The sequence below is a fragment of the Falco naumanni genome, chromosome 3 (assembly GCF_017639655.2).
Source record: "Falco naumanni isolate bFalNau1 chromosome 3, bFalNau1.pat, whole genome shotgun sequence".
NCBI classification, from domain to species: domain Eukaryota; kingdom Metazoa; phylum Chordata; class Aves; order Falconiformes; family Falconidae; genus Falco; species Falco naumanni.
The window spans coordinates 3,605,333-3,624,591 of record NC_054056.1 but is presented as its reverse complement, the minus strand read 5'-3'; the positions used below and the strand labels follow the sequence as shown (position 1 = coordinate 3,624,591).

Sequence of the window (19,259 nt, the reverse complement as noted above, 5' to 3'; positions counted from 1 at the left end):
TTGAGCAGAGCATTTATTTTACGCCCCAGGATTTTGAAGCGCACCCTGCCTCGTATTAGTAACCAAACATCATTTCTCAGTTTCAAGTTTTTGCCCCTGTGCGGTTCATCTCTAGGATTCCGCTAATCTAAGCGAAGGGGTAAACAACAGGATAGCATTCCTGCGAAGGGGTTTATTTCTTCTCCAGCAGCTGATTGCTTAGTTAAAAAGTTCAACTTGGTGGAGTTTTCTAGAGGAGATGGAGGCAAAGGTTTCAGCCATGCCGTATGTCCCTGTTCATGGACTTCAACTTCTTCATGGAAGGTTCATGAAGGTTGGCTTCACACTGACTGTTGCTTCTGTGCTGGCAGATTTTAGCAACCGTTTTCACATTTTACGTGATTTTTAACAAATGGGGTGGGGGGAGACAGGGCAGCCCAGACTATAGCAATCTTTTTAATGTTATCTTTATTTCAGCAGGGTTTTTTAGCATTTCCTACAGATATGAACTAAATACAAGCTATGGCATGTATGTCTTTGTAATATTAAAATAAGCTGTTGAGTCATTTGTGTCACTCAGATGTTTAGTAGTAATTTTTTGCATATGCTTATATTTGAAAATATATCTGGAGTAAATTGTAGAGTTGCTTTTACTCGTGTGACAGTATTAAAATGAAGAAAAAGTTGAAGAGAACAGATGCTTGGAACAAGTTTTGCATGAGCTGAGTCTGTGAGGGTGTTTTAAATGATGGTTCTTGGTTTATGTGTTTGTTTCATGGCTCTAAGCCAAGCCCACTCAGAATTTTTTGGTAGGTTTCTGTGTAGAGCCAGACAAATGTTACAGTGAAACTTAGCTTTGATGTTCACCTGTTCTTACTCGGTACAGGGTTTCCTTCAAGGTAATGTGATTTTTTCCAGGAATGGTAGAGATTAATCAAAAGGCAAATAAGACGTTTTTACCAGCACTTGACATTTTAACTCTTCTATGAAAATGAGTGGGCTGGAATTGCTATCTGCGTCACTGAGTAGGAGTGTGGGGGGGGACTTTTAACTTAATCAAATGCTCTGTAAATCATGACATTTGTACGATGAGTAATTTTTTAAAACTTGGTCTACAAAGCATTTTGGGTTTGTTTTTGTTTCTTGACGGGGAAGAGATGTTTAGTGGAAATGCCAGTAGAAATTCTTGAAAGTGGACTGTGTTTACTACTGTGTTTGGTTTTGTAAGGCATGAATAACCCAGATCTTGAGCTGAGGATTCTCGTCTAAGTGATGCAAAATAAATAGAGAAGTGAGAATGTAACGTAGACGGAAAATAGCTGACTTTCAGAATACCCATCTCTTCTTGTGGATTTTGATGGTTTCTTTGAGCAGCTATGCATATTCCTCTCTAATGTATAAGTAAATAAGAGTTTTACAATCTTGTGTCCTAACTTGAGTTTTTCCTCTTCTGGCCACTTGGCTTTACCGGTGCGGTTACACAGGAGGTAGTAGTTTTACTCTTCATCCATTTTCAGCCAGCAAAATTAAAGAGTAATCTGTCTTCTAGTAATGGCAATGAAATTAAGAGTTTGTCGCAAACAACATGCGTCAATCCAGAACTGCTTCGGTATTTTTGGTTTTGCAGCAACTTTGTTATTACTGGGGTGTTCAGAAAAGACTTGTGAAGCTTGTGCTTTAACAGCAGACAGACTTTGCACGATAGTGAATTCTTACAAGGAAGAGCACCCGTGCCGATCGCAGAAGCTGAAACTCATCTGTAAGAGAACAGTTCGGATGTGGGTGGAGGCTCAAGGAGGGAAAATGGGCAAGTGTTAGTTGGGAATTTAACAGGTTAGCGCGCTGTTTGATGTGTGCTGTTCGGTACAGCTAGCTTTCCCTTCCTCCAGCCTGCTGGCTCTGCTGCCTGCCTGCTCGTCCTCTAGTTGGTTCAGGGAATTGCCTGAGTCTGAAAAAAAGGGGGTGCATTAGTAAGTCTCAATTGGAGGCAAGTACATGTACCTGCAAATGCAAGGAGCCTTATGTATTTTTAAACTGCTGAAATAGAAGCAAGTAGTGCCTTTGCAACACAGCTTGTCTGTTGTGCTTATCTTCTAATCTGTGACATTTTTTTCTTTCACAGGACCCGTCGGGGCACAGCCCCTACTCATGGTGCCCAGACGTCCTGGCTATGGCACCATGGGCAAACCCATTAAACTGCTGGCCAACTGCTTCCAAGTTGAAATCCCAAAGATTGATGTCTACCTCTATGAGGTGGATATCAAACCAGATAAGTGTCCTCGGAGGGTGAACAGGTAAGAAGGTGAAAGTTGTGTTGTAAATTATACTGATACTGAAATTTTTAAGGAAGTGGGACCTACTGAAGTAAATCTAGTCTCTATGTATCTTAAAAATCTGAGTTTTATGCTATGGATACCTGTGTGCAAATTCTCACAAACATCTGAGAGATGGATGCAGAGCCTTTTCCAGGTTCTCTTCAGTTTGGTTGTGACCAGATGCTGTGAAGTGGGGCAACCGTTGGTGGTCACAGTAGTTTGTGAGCTGTTTGGCATCAACCCCCATTCTTCAGGGCAACATAAATATGGTATAGCTGTAGGCAGTTACTGGTTTTGGTTGCGGTGTGGAATCATGTGAGGTAGCAGGAATCTGCTCCCATGGGTGCTCTTACCCTGAGTTGATATTGAGGTACACTTCAGCATTGATTAATCTGAAGGTTCCCCAGTTTAATTCACTGGGGTACTGTGGTCAGAAGCTACTGACTAAAAGCCATTGCTGTAGGTGTAGGAGGAGACGGCCTTCAGCTGGGAAGCTTCCATTAGGGGTAGTGGTATGAAAGCACTGCACACAAACTGTTTTCCCCCTTGTTAATAGACATTTCATGCAATCAGCTTAGTATCTTTGAAATGGTTAGACTTCTCTTGAGCTCCACCTGTGTCCTTTCTCTATTACTATATAGCACATTGTATCCCATCTTATTTTCATGTCTGCTATGTATTAGGGTCAGTTAAATCCCTTGCTAGACTACTTTTGCTAAATTTCTGGTTAAATGCAGCGAATATGTTCATGTTCTGTATCCCTGTTCATTTAGTGATCCAGCAAACGGTACATATTGAGAGCTGTCCTCTTCAGCCTTAACAGATTGCTAGTACAGCTTTTTAGATATGTATTTTGTCCGAAACCTCATACATTTTGGGAGCCAGAGGAGCCTCCAAAGAAAGAGCGGTTAACTGAAAACATGATAGTAAAGCTGTAATTTTTGCTTTTTAAAGATTACAACATTTTGTATTTCCTGTATTTCTTCTCTGCGTTGAATAATTTTTTTGAGAGGAGTTACGTGTTAGTTTCTTGTGAAATTGTTTCATCAGTTAAAGTTCAGGGTAGCTGAAAAGCAATTATTTCCTCTTTCATCTGCAATTCTGTTTTTTTACATTTTAACAATAACATATTGCTAAGGCCTGATTCTGACTAGTGATTTTTTTCCCTCCCTGCTAGTTGCATACTGCTGTTACAAAGGCTTTATAAATACCCCTGTTAAGTATTAATTAAAAGGAAATTAATAAATTGCTAAAATTGGGATATAACAGTTCTGTGTGAATATTTAATATAATCTTACTGTTATGAAAGGTTAATTTACTACCATATTGTTAAATGAGGAATGCTTGTGAAGCTGTGCTCATAGGCACATAAGGAGAAATAACCTGCTCTAAACTGACTTGGTTTGTATGTCTGATTCTTTTCTAGTGTGATCTTGTAATGAAGATAAATGTAATTTCACTTCAAATGTGTTGACTAAAACCACTTTTTTGTTGTTGTTGTATGGCAATGCTTGGTTAAAATAGACTAAGGGAGACAAAGCTGTAAGAACTCTGGTTTGTCCAGCAGTGACAGTCTGTGATTCTGTGTTGTGAGTTGTTTCCACAACAGTGGGAGAAACTACAGATGTTTGGAAATAGTGCATTTGAAATAAGCTGTTTTAAAAATAGCAACTAAATTTTGGTTAAAATTTACAAGAAAAAAAAAAATAATCCCTTTTGTGGTCCTGTTGGTAGGGTAATTTCCAGCTTCCTTTGAAAACCAAAATTGGCGTGTCTCACAGCTTGTTTTAGTTGGTTATGCTCTAGATAAATGCTGTATCTTTGCAGTTTTCAGTTCACGTGGAGAGAGGCAAAAACATTTGGTTTGAGTTTATAAAGTTAACTTTGTGTGACATGGTCAATATTTTTGTTTACCTAAGTAATGATTTCCTGAAGAGCATGTTTGCAGCTGATACAACTTTTCATACACTTTGCAGGTCTCATATTATCTAACTGTTGCTTTTGACTTTTGTTAGTTTGTGTGAGCGTTGGTTGTTTCCCAGAAGTGCTTTTTATAGACTGGAGTTAATTTGAAGTGCTTTTGGAGGTTACTCATTCATAAATGTAGTTGTTGTAGTATAGGTGTAGTTCAGATGCATATGTAACTTTGTCCAGAAGCTCATCAGCTTTCTACTCTACCAGTAAAAACATTGTCTGGCTTTTCTTTATCGTGTTACCAACTGCTAGAAGCAGTTGTCTGGGTTTTGTCAAGGTAAACTGAGAAGACCAGTTGAATGCAGGCAGCAAACCTAAACAAGTTGCTTTAGTAGTCAAATATTTTCAAATGAAAGACCGAAGTTTGTATTGATATTTGACAGCAGATTTGAAAAAATGTAAATTATGAATTCTAATATAAGCTGTAGTTTAAAATCTGAAAGCTGAGGGTAAGTCTAGCATGCTTACTGTTTTTTTCAAAGTAGGAAACTGAAATTGGTTATTTAAAATTACTAACTACCAACTTTCATGTGTGTAAAAATGTGGCAGATGTTAGTTAAAAACTGCAAGAGCTTGTATAAATGAGCCCAATTAAAAGAAAATGACCTAGTATCTGCTGACTAAATTACTTTAGATAGTGTGCTCTGGATTATGCAGAGAAGAATGGCTCTCATAAGTCTAAATCAAAATTAGTATACTGAAATACCTGCTTTGAAGAATTTCCCTTAGAAATATATTTTTTCCCTCTCGCATGCTTTAAGTTATTTCTAAGTTGCCGGTGGATTTACATAGACTCAGCTCTGCTGAAATAGTTTCTGACTAACATCCTGTCTGCATGCTTTTATTTGGAATAAATAGGGGGTTTAGTTCCTGAATAGTTGCTGCTTTTTAAAAATTCACCTGCACCTTTGTTAGCTGGAGGGAGGCTTTAAAACCTAGAGTGTCTTCTGTTTCCTTTTCACTTTCCTTTATCACGATGTCCTTTACCCGTGTTTCCGCTGTGTTGTGAACTGGAAAGCAGAAGGTAAATGGTGCTTTGCTTTGAAGCAGAGCTACAGCTGAGAGCTCTAGTGTGGGAGTTCGGCGTTACACAGCCTCTTGCTTTCTCCCTCTTGCTCCTACTCTTCATCACTAACTTTTATCCCTCTGCCTTTGTCACAGGTTATGTGACAAGAAGCTGGCACTTGCGGAAACATGTTTTGTGCGCTGATCCCTGTGTGTAGTGTTGTGAGGGAGCAGCGCATCAGTGCAGAATGGGGCAGTCAGATAAAGTGGACTTGTGCAGGAGCACAGTTGAGTACTAAGTAGATATTTTGAAGTTGCTTGAGTATGTTAGTGTGCTTTTAGCCAGTGAGAGAACTTGGATTCTGAGAGTTTAGTGACACAGAGAACTGTGAAATGGAGAATTTCTTTTCCCTTTCCCCTAGTCCCAGCTGAGAAGTGAAAGTACTGCTGCTAATTTTACTTGAAGAGGTAGACATTATTTATTGTCTTCCAGCAAAAATGGCTTTAGGTTAATATTGCCTGGTTAGAAAACAGTATACTAGTAAGCTTTTGCTTTGAGAGGATGCTAGCTTGCATATGCTTAAGAAGAGTGTTTCGTTCCTGTAGAATAAGGGAATTAATGATGTATCAAGTAAGGTACAGTTGTTGTGCCTCTGAAACACAAATAATCCCCAAAGAATTCAAATGCGAGGTATTGCAAAAGCTTCTTTGGATCTGATCTATCTACTACTTGTATCAAGAAGCCTTATTTATATAAGATGAAAATTTCATGGTGTTTTTTTAAAGTGTAATTTCCGTGCTTGTATGAGGTTACTATTTTCTTTATTGCCATCAAGTTATAACAAAGGAGAATGTGTGCAAATTTCATCAGGCTGTTGGGAAAAACCCAGATTATTAAGGACTTAGAGAAGACTTTTTTTGTTAGGGTATATACTCTTCTATATACAGTGTAGGCAAAATTCAAAACTCTTGTTAATTGAAGAGCAGATGAACATTACTTGGTACTGGCATAGCTTTCAGTTGGGCATTTGTGCTCATTTTTCATAATACTAGCTTGTGGGTGTCTTCCAAGGTAAGTGTGTACTTGTTTTCTATGGAAAAGGTTATCCAAAGGTCTCGGTCATCTCTAGGGCTTTCTGAAATCATTATAGTAACAATATTTTCCAGTATTCAAGCATTTGTGTTGGTAGTGATTTTATTCTTCAGTATTTATCTATTATTTTAGTTGAATTATGTGGAGCACCTTTTTGGAATATCACTTGGGTGTTCTATAGTTCAGAAATATGTTTGTTGAAACTATTTCAGCAAAACACAGGGGGTATGGGAGCCAGTTCCAGTCTGATACTTCTTTGAAAACATCTTCAATGTAAATATCAACTTTTCTAGGGAGGTGGTGGACTCAATGGTGCAGCATTTTAAAGTGACAATATTTGGGGACCGTAGACCGGTTTATGATGGGAAAAGAAGCCTCTATACAGCCAATCCGCTTCCTGTGGCCACTACTGGGGTAAGATAACTGGGAAAAAATAAAAAAATTATAGTTGCAATGGCTTCATAGGGAAGAAAAAGAAACAAGCCCTACTTCTGATACTACTGAGTTGAGAAAAAGTATCTTACAGCATCCATATTGAAGTAGGGTCCCTCCAATGTATTTTCACAAGTTCCAGTGTATGTAAATGTGCGTGTAATAGTTGCATTTGGAACCTCCCCTAGAATTCGGTAGCCTGTTTCTACAGCAGAATCTATTAAATACTCAATTCTACATACGGTAATACATCATCTTACAGTGAAGTACTATTAAAATATCAAACCAGAGTTTCTCTGGAATGAAGAGTTTTCTGGTTCAAGATGGCAAAAAGTTACGTGATCCTCTTCTGCTTGGTGAGGACCCAGTTCTCTTTATTTTGTGCATTTGATAATGTACTTTTAGCAAATGTGTTGTGAGGCTCTGGCCCAGTTATGGGAACGAGTGGGAATTCAAGGCTACCAGACTTGAGATTAAACAGCTGCTGTTTTGTTTTTTGTTTTGTTTTTTTCTCTCCTTCCTCCACCCAGGTGGATTTGGATGTGACATTGCCGGGAGAAGGTGGAAAAGATCGTCCCTTCAAAGTGTCAATAAAGTTTGTTTCTCGGGTGAGCTGGCACTTGCTGCATGAAGTTTTGACGGGAAGAACCTTGCCTGAGCCGCTGGAACTAGACAAACCTATCAGCACTAACCCTGTTCACGCTGTCGATGTGGTGCTACGACACCTACCCTCCATGAAGTAGGTTCACTGTCTTCCTGCAGTCTGTCTTTACCTGAAGTATCCCCACTGGGAGACCTTCATCCCTGTTTCTTCACAGGTGAAAAGAAAAAAATTATCATTCCCCTTAGGCAGCACAGCTGGTTAGCTGAACTGGGGAGACTGAAGCTAATGACGTACAAGTGTGTATTTCTGTAGCCATTTAAACTTCAGAGCAGGTGATGGATTTCTTTGAAAAGATCAAGAAACAGCAGACATGTATAATAGGCCTTAATTGAAATATTGAGAGATTGTAGTATGCTGTAGCACTGCTTTCATGGTTTCGGCTCGAGTTGAGCCAAGTCTCATGCACTTGACAGCAGTGACAGTCTAAAAGCACGGGCCTTTTTCACTCATTGATGGGTGCTAGATACCTGTCCTAATAAAGTCTATTCTTTATCTCAGAACCCTGAAACAGAAGAAACCAAATTATTTTTTCTTTATTTGGTCAGTGAAAGTTGCTTTTAAAGTTTGAGTGCTGGCTTTAGACAGTAGAATGGTTTTGCACTACAGTTTTTCATTGGGTGTAACGGACTTAAAACCACAAGCTTTATTTTTTTTATGGAAGTCCGTGTTCCTCAGCTACCCTGGATCCTAAGGAAGCATGAAAGATGTTAACTACTGTACTAATGCCTGTCTATTACAAATGTGAGGAGGTGTGGATGTTCATGAGCAGTTGTTTTCTGCCTGAGAAATGTGAATTCCTCTAGTTCTTTGTTTCCACCATAGTTATTACTTCTCTCAGTGTACGTTGTGTTCAAACGTTCCCTAGTAAAACATGCAAAATAATATTTGAAGGTCATTCCAGTATATACAATGCTGTTGTACCAAATCTGCTGTGATGGAGATTATACTTGCTTGATGTGGAAGATCAGAAAAGGTTCTTGATTTGTTGTAGAAACTGAAAGTGGTTGCTAAAATGTGAAATTTGTGTAAATGTTTTGTCTAAATTTGAAAACACTGCAATGGGGACAGAAGCATTCAGAGTGTACTGTTTAAACTTGGTTCTAGGCACAGATTCCAGGTGCACAACATTCCAAAAAATAATAACGCTCTGTTATTGTCTTTATTATAGAATTTTTTGTGTGGAAAGCAATAGCATAAATGTGTGGTCATCTTTTCCACTAGGTATACCCCTGTGGGCCGCTCCTTTTTCTCAGCTCCAGAAGGATATGATCACCCCTTGGGTGGGGGTAGGGAGGTCTGGTTTGGATTCCATCAGTCTGTTCGGCCTGCCATGTGGAAGATGATGCTCAATATCGATGGTAAGTTGGGATTCAGGGTTAACAATAAAGATAATACCGAACATGCCTCTAAGAATAAAAGTGACCTTGCCATTCAGTCATTTTGTTTGCGTTTGTGGTACCATGTTTCTGTGTGGTGATAACTTTTGGTGTCATCTGTGCAGAGGGATTTAGTAACCAGAAGCAGTCTTCTGCACTGATTTCTTAATTCATATTGTAAATAATAGAGAGTCAAAGTAGCTTGAGGGTATTTTGCTGGCATTTATATCAGAATAAGACTACTTTCTTTTGGGTTTTTGTGTTTGTGTTAACTTTGTGTTGCATGCAAGGGGTTTTCAGCTGAAAAATACTTGCGTCTCATTTCTCAGTTTGAAGATTTAGTAGTTGTCTCTTGTAATATCCTTATGAAAAACAACATTAACTGTGAAGTCAACCTACTGCAAAAGTTGTGATGGTAATAGGAGAGTGTGGTTGTAATAATGAAGTGTATGTATGCATACATTGGCTTCCTGTTCAGCCAGTTCAGACCAGACCTATATGGCAAAGGCTACCTAGAAGTCCTAGGTTTTTCTGGATTTGTCATCATGTCAGTGTTTGGGCAGAAATTTACCTGCCATATTAAAAAAAAAAATCCTATATAGGAAGGAAAAGCCTAGCATAGCTTGTTACATCCATAGTGATAGAGGCAAGTTGCTTAAGGTGTGTCTCCATGCAGCTGTCCACAGCGGATGTTATTCAGTACTTCCAAGAAAACTCTGTAAAAATATGTCACAAACACTTTTGTGAATAGGGCTAATTGAGATGGGCTTTCTTATGCAAAATCAGATCTGCTTTGTACCACTATTTATTAAGTCCCAGATGAATGCAACTGAGATCAGCTGGTGCATGTGTTGGACTCCCTGGTTCTGTAAGCACTCTGTTTTAGTTGTTAAACCCCTATTGAAAAATTGTCAGTGTTTGAGATGCAGGTGCTGCCTGAAGTTTTCTCGTAGTTCACATTCTGTTCTCACTGTTTGAAATGCTTTATAAAACCAAGGTGGTAAATAGTCTTGTCTTTTTTTGCACTAGGTTAAGCACTCTTAAGTCAGGTTGTGATTAGCATCTGTCTTGGAAATAATAAAATGTTGCAGATGATACTAAGCTTTCATGCTGAAAATTTGCAAGTCCATGTGTTCTTGTCTACCTAAATAGTGAATGATACTTATGTGACTTCAGACGAGTTTGTTCTTGTAAAATTGCCTTTCAGACAGCAGTTATGGTGTAGCTGTTGTTTGAAAATGTAAATATCTTACCTGTCTGAGAGATAACCAGTACTAGTATCTATATGCTAGGTGCTGAGTTAATACTCTTGTGCTACCTGAACTGTAGTTAATTTACATCAGTTTATGACTTACTGCACCATTGCTTTCTATGAAACAAGTTTTTCTAATCAGCATTAGAAAGCATGCTAGTAACTCTGGCAGTAGAAATTTTTCAGTCCTTCCTGTGAATGTGAATCTTACTTTGTAAGCTGTGGTTTATGGAGCAATCGCTTTGTCATGGTTTGAGGCTGTGAAGATTATGTTCCAATCCTATTGCTTGATTTTTTGGTTTAGTTGTTGAACTTGTACCAGGTTCTCTGCAAAAATCTGTGGTTTTCTGTCGCTTGTGTTGCTGTGGGAGATAAACTGCATGCTGCCAGTCACTGGGGGTGTCAGCTATTTGTGTTCATTCAGTAATCGACATCCGGAGGCGTTGGCCGGACTGCGTCATGTGAAGTTGGCAGCTTGCTGAAGTGACACATGTCTGAAGAATGTTTCGTTGTATTAGCACAGAGATGTGGTGGTTTTGGTACACAAGATCCGGAAAACTAATAAAATGCTCATCAATTATTACTTTTCTATTGCCATTTAAAGTTTTATATGTATGGAGTAGTTTGCTTGCGTCTGAGCTATATCTACGGCACTTTACCTTTGTTACTAAAAGATATTGTTTCGGTTGCTTATAACTTCATCAAGCAGATTGTTTATGGTCATCCTTCTGTGGAGTGAGCCAACTGTCCTGGTTAATAAGGGTATATTGTCACTTAATGAAATTGTGTCATTAGTATGCTGGGAGGGTACGAGATTTTGGTAGATCAAGGGTTGTACTCGCCACTACACCAACAGAATTTGCGTAGAGTCAAAATAGCGCTCATGTTTCTACCAAATATCATTTCAGTAATTGAGCAGATCACATGACTCACAAAACCATATTGCATATTGAATAATCCTAGGTTTTCATGTTAAAACGTCTTCAGTAGAGATTGATTAATACTGTCTCTATAGCTCCATACAGAGTCTAAAGAGGATGTCTCCCTGGAACGTTACAGCTCTCTAGAAATAAACATTATCTGGGGAAACCCCCTTTCAAAACATCGAAATGCAAAGTAGTTGCAGGGTGCCTGTGCTGAGGGCTGATGTGTCACTGGGCCCTACGCTGGCTTTTGTATACTTAGTTATTGCAAGGCTTGCTAATCTGTTTTTTTAAAAAGTGTGCTGCACAGCATTTGCTTGAGGGTTACATGGAATTTTAAAATACATTCATTTATATACTGCTCCACAACATTTTTTACTTGGTTTTTTTTACACTTAATGTTTTGCTCTTTTTAGTTTCTGCCACTGCCTTCTACAAAGCACAACCTGTAATTCAGTTTATGTGTGAAGTTCTTGACATTCATAATATTGATGAACAACCAAGACCTCTGACTGATTCTCATCGGGTAAAATTCACCAAAGAGATAAAGGGTGAGTAGAAATGTATCTGTTCTGTCCCAGGTAATGCAACCAAGCGAATTCTAAGGGACTGGTTTTTAACTGGAGTCCTCCTGGTTAGCATGCATCAGCAGGGCCCTGGAATTGCCAAGAGAATTGCAGTATGCCCTGTTTGTAGTTCTAGTCCTGAATGAAACAATGCAGCCCTACAGAAATGAAAGATAAAAAATGAAGTGTGTTCCCAGTGGCTTAAAGAGGGAAAGAGAAAGTATGTTGTTTATTGCCTGGACAGAGGTAAGATGCCTCGCTGGATGACTAACCTTTTGTAAGCAAGGGTCACTGAGGCCATCGTGGTGTCGTGCTGTAGGTCTCCCGCTGTTTTAACACTGAGGCAAAGTGAAAATTGATTTCAAAGCTAACATCATTGATTCTTTGAAAGTATGCTGTTGCAGTGACTTGTAATAACTGAGTGCCTTATGGAAAAACAAATACCACTTGCTAACTTGCAGCTGAAGGCCAAATTCCATTCCAAAGGAATTGCATAAGCTGCTGGTTTGAGTAGTTTCACTCCATATATGCTACATTGCTTTGTGCTTTCCCATATTCTTTCTTTCCAGTCTTAATTTGCAGAGAGAGAAGCCTTGAAAGAGCTCAGCTTTGCTCTTAAATGCTTGCATTAATTGATGCAAGATTAGACTTTCTTGAAATACAGGATAGCAAAAATAAATTTGAACTGTAGTCGCGGACAGATGTGTTCATAGAATAGTCATTAGGGGAAAAAAGCTTAAAGGAGTTATTTTGTAGTAGTCCTAACGTGCCTTCTTTTCACATCTATCTATCAGTCTTCATTCTGGAAGACAGGTAACTGGAGAGTGGAAAGCTGTCTCTGCTTGATCTTGGATGCCTCAGACACTTTGTTACCATAGTCAGAAGATACTGAAAGGTTACCTTGGCTGTCAGTATTTGGGTTTACTACTGTAGTATCTGGGAACTCCAGCCAAGATATGATCACGTATAGTGAAACAAACCCTGCACTGAAGAATTGGCAGTCTGTGAGCAGCTCTGTGGGAGGGTAGTGCCTTCTGTAGTGTTGTTGCAGATTAATGACAAAGCGGTGAATGGGTTCCAGATATTTCTGTATTCACAACCCTTTTCTGCCTGGCCACAGTGATTCATAGTTATTTCTTTGTGTTTTCTCTTAATGGTCTATTTGGGCACTGGTAGTTTATTTTTTGATTATACCATCCTCTAAGTAATACTGATGTTAAGGTTGCAATTAGTGTTGTCGGGAATCAATGAAGTACAGTTGACACTTCTTTGGGATGTCTGTCCCTAGTAAACTAAACACAGTATCTGCTGTCTGGTGCTTAGGGACCTGATCGGGTGTGGGGGATTCAGTCTGTGGTCTACCATCCACAGGATTCAACAGGACAAGTCATCCAACTCCTTTCTCAAAAGCCTTTGCTAGTAGGCTGTGGGTTGAATCTTTTTGGGTACCAAGGCTCTGTTTTCAACTGCCTTCTCTTCTGTGGGGCCGGGGAAAGACAGAACAGCATGTCGATGCTACGCAGCACTTGTGTGATAAGCTCAGTACTTCCAGCAGATGTTGAGTTTGCTCTGTACATACAGTACCGCCAGTGCCTGCGCAGTTAAGAGCCACTGAAAGCCTCTTGAAGCTGCCATTGTTGCTATCGTTGTTGTGGATAGAGAGTCAGGTCTGGTGAGCCTCTGGTGTACAGGCTGGGTGCTTTTAGACAAGATCTTCAGCTGCTCAAAATCTAATGTTAAACTGGGTCAGGGAAATTAAAATTACAGGCTGAATGCGGGCACAAAGCTGGGGGGGGGAAATGAACAATGAGGTAGAGATCTGGGTTTACCCTTTTAAATTATATTGGAACTGCTGGTTTTCAGAGGTATACAGCATTGAGAATGAGAAAAAAAAATATGGTGAAAACAGCCATCTGTGTCTGAGGTTAGTCACATGCCTGTTAAATGAAACTGCTACAAGAAATTAAGATCACATTGAACATTAAATATTACACATTATTACACATGAGGGTAATAACCTGATTAGTCAGAAATCAAGTTATAATGAAAGAAAATCTTCGGAGGAGAATAATTTCTTACGTGGTGCTGTTTGACACTGACGATCAAAGCTGCTCGATTCGAACATGTTCTGTTATAGGAAACCTTGTGTCTCCTGTGCAAATCTTTGTGTAGTTATGACATTGCGGGGTTTTGGTACTTTTATGCAGGTCTAAAGGTAGAAGTCACTCACTGTGGAACGATGAGAAGGAAATACCGTGTTTGTAATGTAACAAGAAGACCTGCAAGTCATCAAACGTAAGATGCTTTTTGTCAGAGCATAAACTGTGTGATAACTTAACACTGAATGTGTAACAGGACCTAATATTTTATTAATTGGGGGGGGGGGGGGGGGGGGGGTTTGATAGTTGCCAACGAAGATTTCTGTACATATTAATAAAATGTATGTCTTTTCAGCTTTCCTTTACAGTTAGAAAATGGCCAGACTGTGGAGAGAACAGTAGCACAGTATTTCAGAGAGAAATACAACCTCCAGCTGAAATACCCTCATCTTCCTTGCCTACAAGTGGGACAAGAACAGAAACACACCTACCTGCCTTTAGAAGTAAGGAACTTAATCTGATAAATCAGCTCCCTATTGGTAGGCTGTATCATTTTGCAAAAGGTTATGCAGTGGACTTTGCAGTACAGCCACGTTTACATATTTACATGTTCATTATCCTTTTATCTCACTATCTAGTGCTTTAAAGTTTAGAGCTCTGAGAAAGAATATCTGGTTACTTAAACACACCGGGGGTGTGTTTTATAGTGATAGCATAGCATTGTGTGTGCACAGTATGTTGGGATGTTTCTAATTACTCCTGTGGTGTATTGACGCTTCTGATTTTCCTTTAAGGTATGTAATATTGTAGCTGGCCAGCGGTGTATCAAGAAGCTAACGGACAATCAGACATCAACTATGATAAAGGCCACAGCGAGATCTGCTCCAGATAGGCAGGAGGAAATAAGCAGATTGGTTAGTTCTTTAATTTCACTTGGGTGTGATACTGCTCACTAAATAACACTGGACTAGATTACATTAACGCACAAACTTCTTGTGACCAATCTAATCTTTCAATTCTTTCTTTCTAGCCCTTTAACTTGATAGATTTTAATTCAAAAAAATACTTTTTTTAACAGTATTTATTTAAAATAGCTTGCAACAATAGCATGAGTCCAGCAGTATGGGCTCTTGTGTGTTACAATCTTTACAATTAATTCCAAGTAGGTATCAGAACTACTCTGGACTAATAGTTCACTGTTTTACTGTAGTGGACCCTCAGGGTTTTAAAAAAAAAATTGAGAAATGGACTTGGATTTTAATACCCAAACTCATGAAAGTAAGATTTTGTTCTAGGTACTTTTCTGATTCCTATTGATGTTTGAAAGCCATACTTCTTTTTTATTGTTGTTATTATTATAGAACATATTTGTAGTGGTACTGAATACTTTGAAAATCATGAGCTAGACTGAAGACTTGGGTCTTGAAAATTTCCCATTGTTTTTTGTTAATAGTTTGAAGATGGTAGCGTTGCTATTTTCAGTGCCTGTTAAAATGAAGTAGAAACTGGAGCAACTTGCATCGAGAATCATACAAGGAATCTATAACAGGGTAGAAGAAGGAGTCTAGGTGCCCTGAACCTCCGTCTTCTACTTGAGATGTTTTGACTGCTTGCTTTAGTACACACAAAATGTTTTCATCTGATAATTCCAGTATCTTCTTGGCACTGAATCCAGACGCTCTAAACATCAGTGTTTTTTTCTGACTTGAAGTATTTTTAGTTGAATACTCTTACACAGATAACTCTTATTGAAACAGTCTGGGTTTTGAGCCGACAAGTTAGCCAAAATTTTGTGATTAAAATAAGGCTGTTTGGAAAATCCAGAAGACATGAATGTGCAGTAATAAAATGAACTAATTTGTTTAATCTTGGGTTTGCTTGTCTCTGAAGGACAATACTTACAGGATAGATCAAAAAGCAAATAAAATGTTATTGAATGAGCATACTACAAATAAGCACTTGAGTAACTAAGGGAACAAAAAATATCTAATATATCATGTGGTATTAATTGTTTTCACTGGGGATAGGTTGATAGTGTTGAGCAGTTAAATCTGAACTTTTTTCAATGACAGGGGGAATTGTTGTAGAACACTTCTGCAACATTCCTCTTAGTCTTCTGTTATATGAATTATAACGAAATACTTCTGTAACATGGAAAAAACTTATTCTTATAGGTGAGAAGTGCAAATTATGATGCAGATCCATTTGTTCAAGAGTTCCAGTTCAAAGTCCGGGATGAGATGGCCCATGTGACGGGGCGTGTGCTTCCAGCTCCCATGTTGCAGTATGGAGGACGGGTCAGGTTTTTGCATTGTCTTTTGTTTCTGTTTTGAAGAGTGATTTTCCATGCACATTGACTATTTTAGTCAGTTCAGTTGCATTGTGCAATGCAGGGATCATGGAGTTTGAATGGTAAATTTCTTTTTGTTATCTTGAAACTGAAAATAGCATAGACTTTTTTTCAATCACTTGAACATCTGTTGCTTTTGTTTCTGCAGAATCGAACAGTGGCAACCCCAAGCCATGGAGTATGGGACATGCGAGGGAAGCAGTTTCACACTGGTGTTGAGATCAAAATGTGGGCTATAGCTTGCTTTGCAACACAAAGACAATGCAGAGAAGAAATATTGAAGTAAGGCATGTTGTGGTTCAGGCTTCAGACTGTTCTCTTAATGAAGCCATCTTAGTGAAAACATGAAAGTAGGGCTTCTAATGAGTGTGTTACCTGGTTTTAATCATCTTAAGATGTTAGGGAGAGAATCCAAGCTGGTTTGCTTCCTTGCTGGAAGCTACAGTCAAGACACTGTGTCTGGGTACACTGTGGGTTTTGATCCTGTGACATTGCTGCTTTGTGAATAGTTCCTTCTAGCATCTTGAATGAACTACTAAAGGTGTCTAAATGTGAGAATTTTTCCCCCTGCTTGTTCTGTCATGTTCCAAAGTTGTACAGCCTCCATATAATGAACATTTTTAAAATGCTGCTTTGAAAAGCTATTTGGAATAGTTTGAGTAACACAGTTCTTCTAATCTGTTTTGGTGGTTGTGTGCTGTTGCTGCTGTGAAAATTCAAAAAACTTCTCATCTTTAGGGGTTTCACAGACCAGCTGCGCAAGATCTCCAAGGATGCGGGGATGCCGATCCAAGGCCAGCCCTGCTTCTGTAAATACGCCCAGGGTGCAGACAGTGTGGAGCCCATGTTTCGACACCTCAAGAACACCTATTCGGGGCTTCAGCTCATCATTGTCATCCTGCCAGGGAAAACACCGGTGTATGGTAAGGGAATACCTCTGTCTTTACCCATGTGGTCAAGTATCGTTCTGAGAAATTTGCCACCCAACATATGTTACTAAATTCTTTAGGCCTATCCTTTAGGCATTAGAAACCAATGTTTTGTGTCTGAAGCTAAAATGAATTGTAAATAGGGCTGAGCATGGAGATAATTTGGAAGTTATTTTGCAGGGTATGTACATACTTAGATTATCGTGACTTAAGCTAAGATCAAAATACAGCAAAATACTTTCAAATGGATTGAAGTTGTATCCTAATATTTGCTTCTTAGCGGAGGTGAAGCGTGTGGGAGATACGCTGTTGGGAATGGCCACACAGTGCGTTCAAGTCAAGAATGTCATTAAAACATCTCCGCAGACCCTATCAAATCTGTGCCTGAAGATTAATGTTAAACTAGGAGGAATCAACAACATCCTTGTACCTCATCAACGGTAAGATGCTTTGTGGAGACTGATTTGGGTTTTAACAGATGCGGTTACATTTCCTACTTAGCATCCAAAATTTAATGGTGGCAAATTTTTAATTTGAAATATTCTTCTGGTAATAGTACGTGATATTTGAGGTAGAATTAAATTTCTTCTAGCATGGACTCAGAGTGATTGTTGGCTTATGAGTCTTAAGCCAAGATTCTTTTCAAATGTTTGTTCAGTATTAAACATTTAAAGAGAAACTGCAGATCTAGAGGTGTTGAAATATGAATGTAATCAGCAGTTTTTGCAGGTTTAAGAGCATACAACACATCACAGAATGTAACTGTTGGGCATACCAATGTGCTGTTGTGAATAAGGGTAAAAGAATACTAGAGGCATCTTCTCTTGCTATAACAGGCTGAGTAATTCAGCTCATGCTTGTTCCTTGCGTGACTGTTCTCTGTGTTCTTATTTGAATGTGTGCTCCAACTGCTGTGGTGCCTTCAGTGGGAACGTTTGAGAAGTCCAGCCCACGTGTGCTCCCTTCTTTCTGACATGGGTCATTGTAGAGAAGCACAAGTCTTTTGGTCCTGAAGACTAGAAATTAGCATTGACTCTGACCTTTGCTAAAGCGTATCTATTTTTTGAGTGGAAATATGTATAATGCAAGGTAGAAGCCAGAAAAACTTTTGGAGTATAAGTCTTAAGAATTCTTTCCTGAGAGCTTGGAACCAAAGTTTAAATGCGAAACAGTACTGTGTGGAAGAACATTTTCAAGGCATTGGGTGACCATCCTGCTGCTTAAATTGTGTAAGCCAGAATGTGTGCGCTGCTGCACCCAGTCATTTGTTGCATGGCTGATGCAGTACCAAAGTCATGCTTAGCTGACCTCCGAGCGTTAGTGTAATCATCCTGTAGAATGATGGTTTCCGTAAGAAGCAGTCTGTACCATTCAGGTGTAGCTCTGTGGCTTTTCTCCACTAGAATCACACCACAGTTAAATGGCAGTGTATTTTGGAACTACTGCTGGGGTGGTTTCAAAATTCACATCTTGTGCACAAAGATTTCATTGTTTAGGCTTGGCTGAGTACCTGATAAGAAGGCATCTCTGTGCAGCTTAGCTGAAATTGAAACAAAACCTCATATTGAGCAATAACCTTGCGCCAACTGTTCATCTACAAGTGTGACTTAGCACTTTTTTCTTTTTGAAGACCTTCTGTGTTCCAGCAGCCAGTGATCTTTTTGGGAGCTGATGTCACTCACCCTCCTGCTGGAGATGGAAAGAAGCCTTCCATCGCTGCTGTAAGTTTTATGAAATTAGGATTGTTTTTTTATCTTTGGTAAACGTTAGAATAATAATGCAACTCATGGACTATGTCTGTGTCAAATATGTTTCAGGGCTTGTCCCAGTTCTTTGTACACATGTCCAGTATTATTAATGATATATTTAAAAGAACTGAAGTAATCTAATCTGAAGTAGCAGGCAGTGGGTTTTTCTTAGCTTCTGAATGTTTAAATCAAAGTAAAATGGCAGTCCTGGTAAATAACATTTCTGAAAAAAAATACTGTAAAGGAAATAACGCAGCTTTGTTGTGTTAGTTAATAACATATTTGTATTTTTAAAGGCAGAAAGTACTTAAAGGCCTGGTTTGGCAGGAGTGTTTTTGATACTACTTGCCTCTTGTGTTGGTACAGTCCGGGAGATCAAGGTTGGATGCTTGATCAATCCCTTCCTATGTTGTCCCCTTAGTATTTTACTTAGCATTGATTGTAGTTACAGAAACTGTCCTTGTTTAAAGTAACTATATGCAAACTGAAGTGAAAGTGAGAAAGCTTCAAAGAAAAGTCTGTGTCTGGATTATAAGAATATGCATTAGCGTGCT

At 39.0% G+C, this 19,259-nt stretch overlaps 1 protein-coding gene across 5 annotated transcripts in view; it reads left to right on the top strand.

Moving 5' to 3' along the window:
• Positions 1 to 19,259, top strand: part of AGO3 (argonaute RISC catalytic component 3) — a 41,753-nt gene that overhangs the window by 7,017 nt on the left and 15,477 nt on the right. For all 5 annotated transcript variants that reach the window (XM_040585939.1, XM_040585944.1, XM_040585942.1 and 2 more), the window contains exons 2-14: positions 2,102 to 2,273; positions 6,660 to 6,780; positions 7,329 to 7,537; positions 8,684 to 8,820; positions 11,430 to 11,564; positions 13,787 to 13,874; positions 14,034 to 14,181; positions 14,473 to 14,592; positions 15,853 to 15,975; positions 16,177 to 16,310; positions 16,767 to 16,951; positions 17,238 to 17,397; positions 18,588 to 18,678. In XM_040585939.1, the coding sequence (XP_040441873.1) occupies positions 2,102 to 2,273; positions 6,660 to 6,780; positions 7,329 to 7,537; positions 8,684 to 8,820; positions 11,430 to 11,564; positions 13,787 to 13,874; positions 14,034 to 14,181; positions 14,473 to 14,592; positions 15,853 to 15,975; positions 16,177 to 16,310; positions 16,767 to 16,951; positions 17,238 to 17,397; positions 18,588 to 18,678 (1,823 nt within the window). The remainder of the gene's footprint in view (positions 1 to 2,101; positions 2,274 to 6,659; positions 6,781 to 7,328; positions 7,538 to 8,683; positions 8,821 to 11,429; positions 11,565 to 13,786; positions 13,875 to 14,033; positions 14,182 to 14,472; positions 14,593 to 15,852; positions 15,976 to 16,176; positions 16,311 to 16,766; positions 16,952 to 17,237; positions 17,398 to 18,587; positions 18,679 to 19,259) is intronic.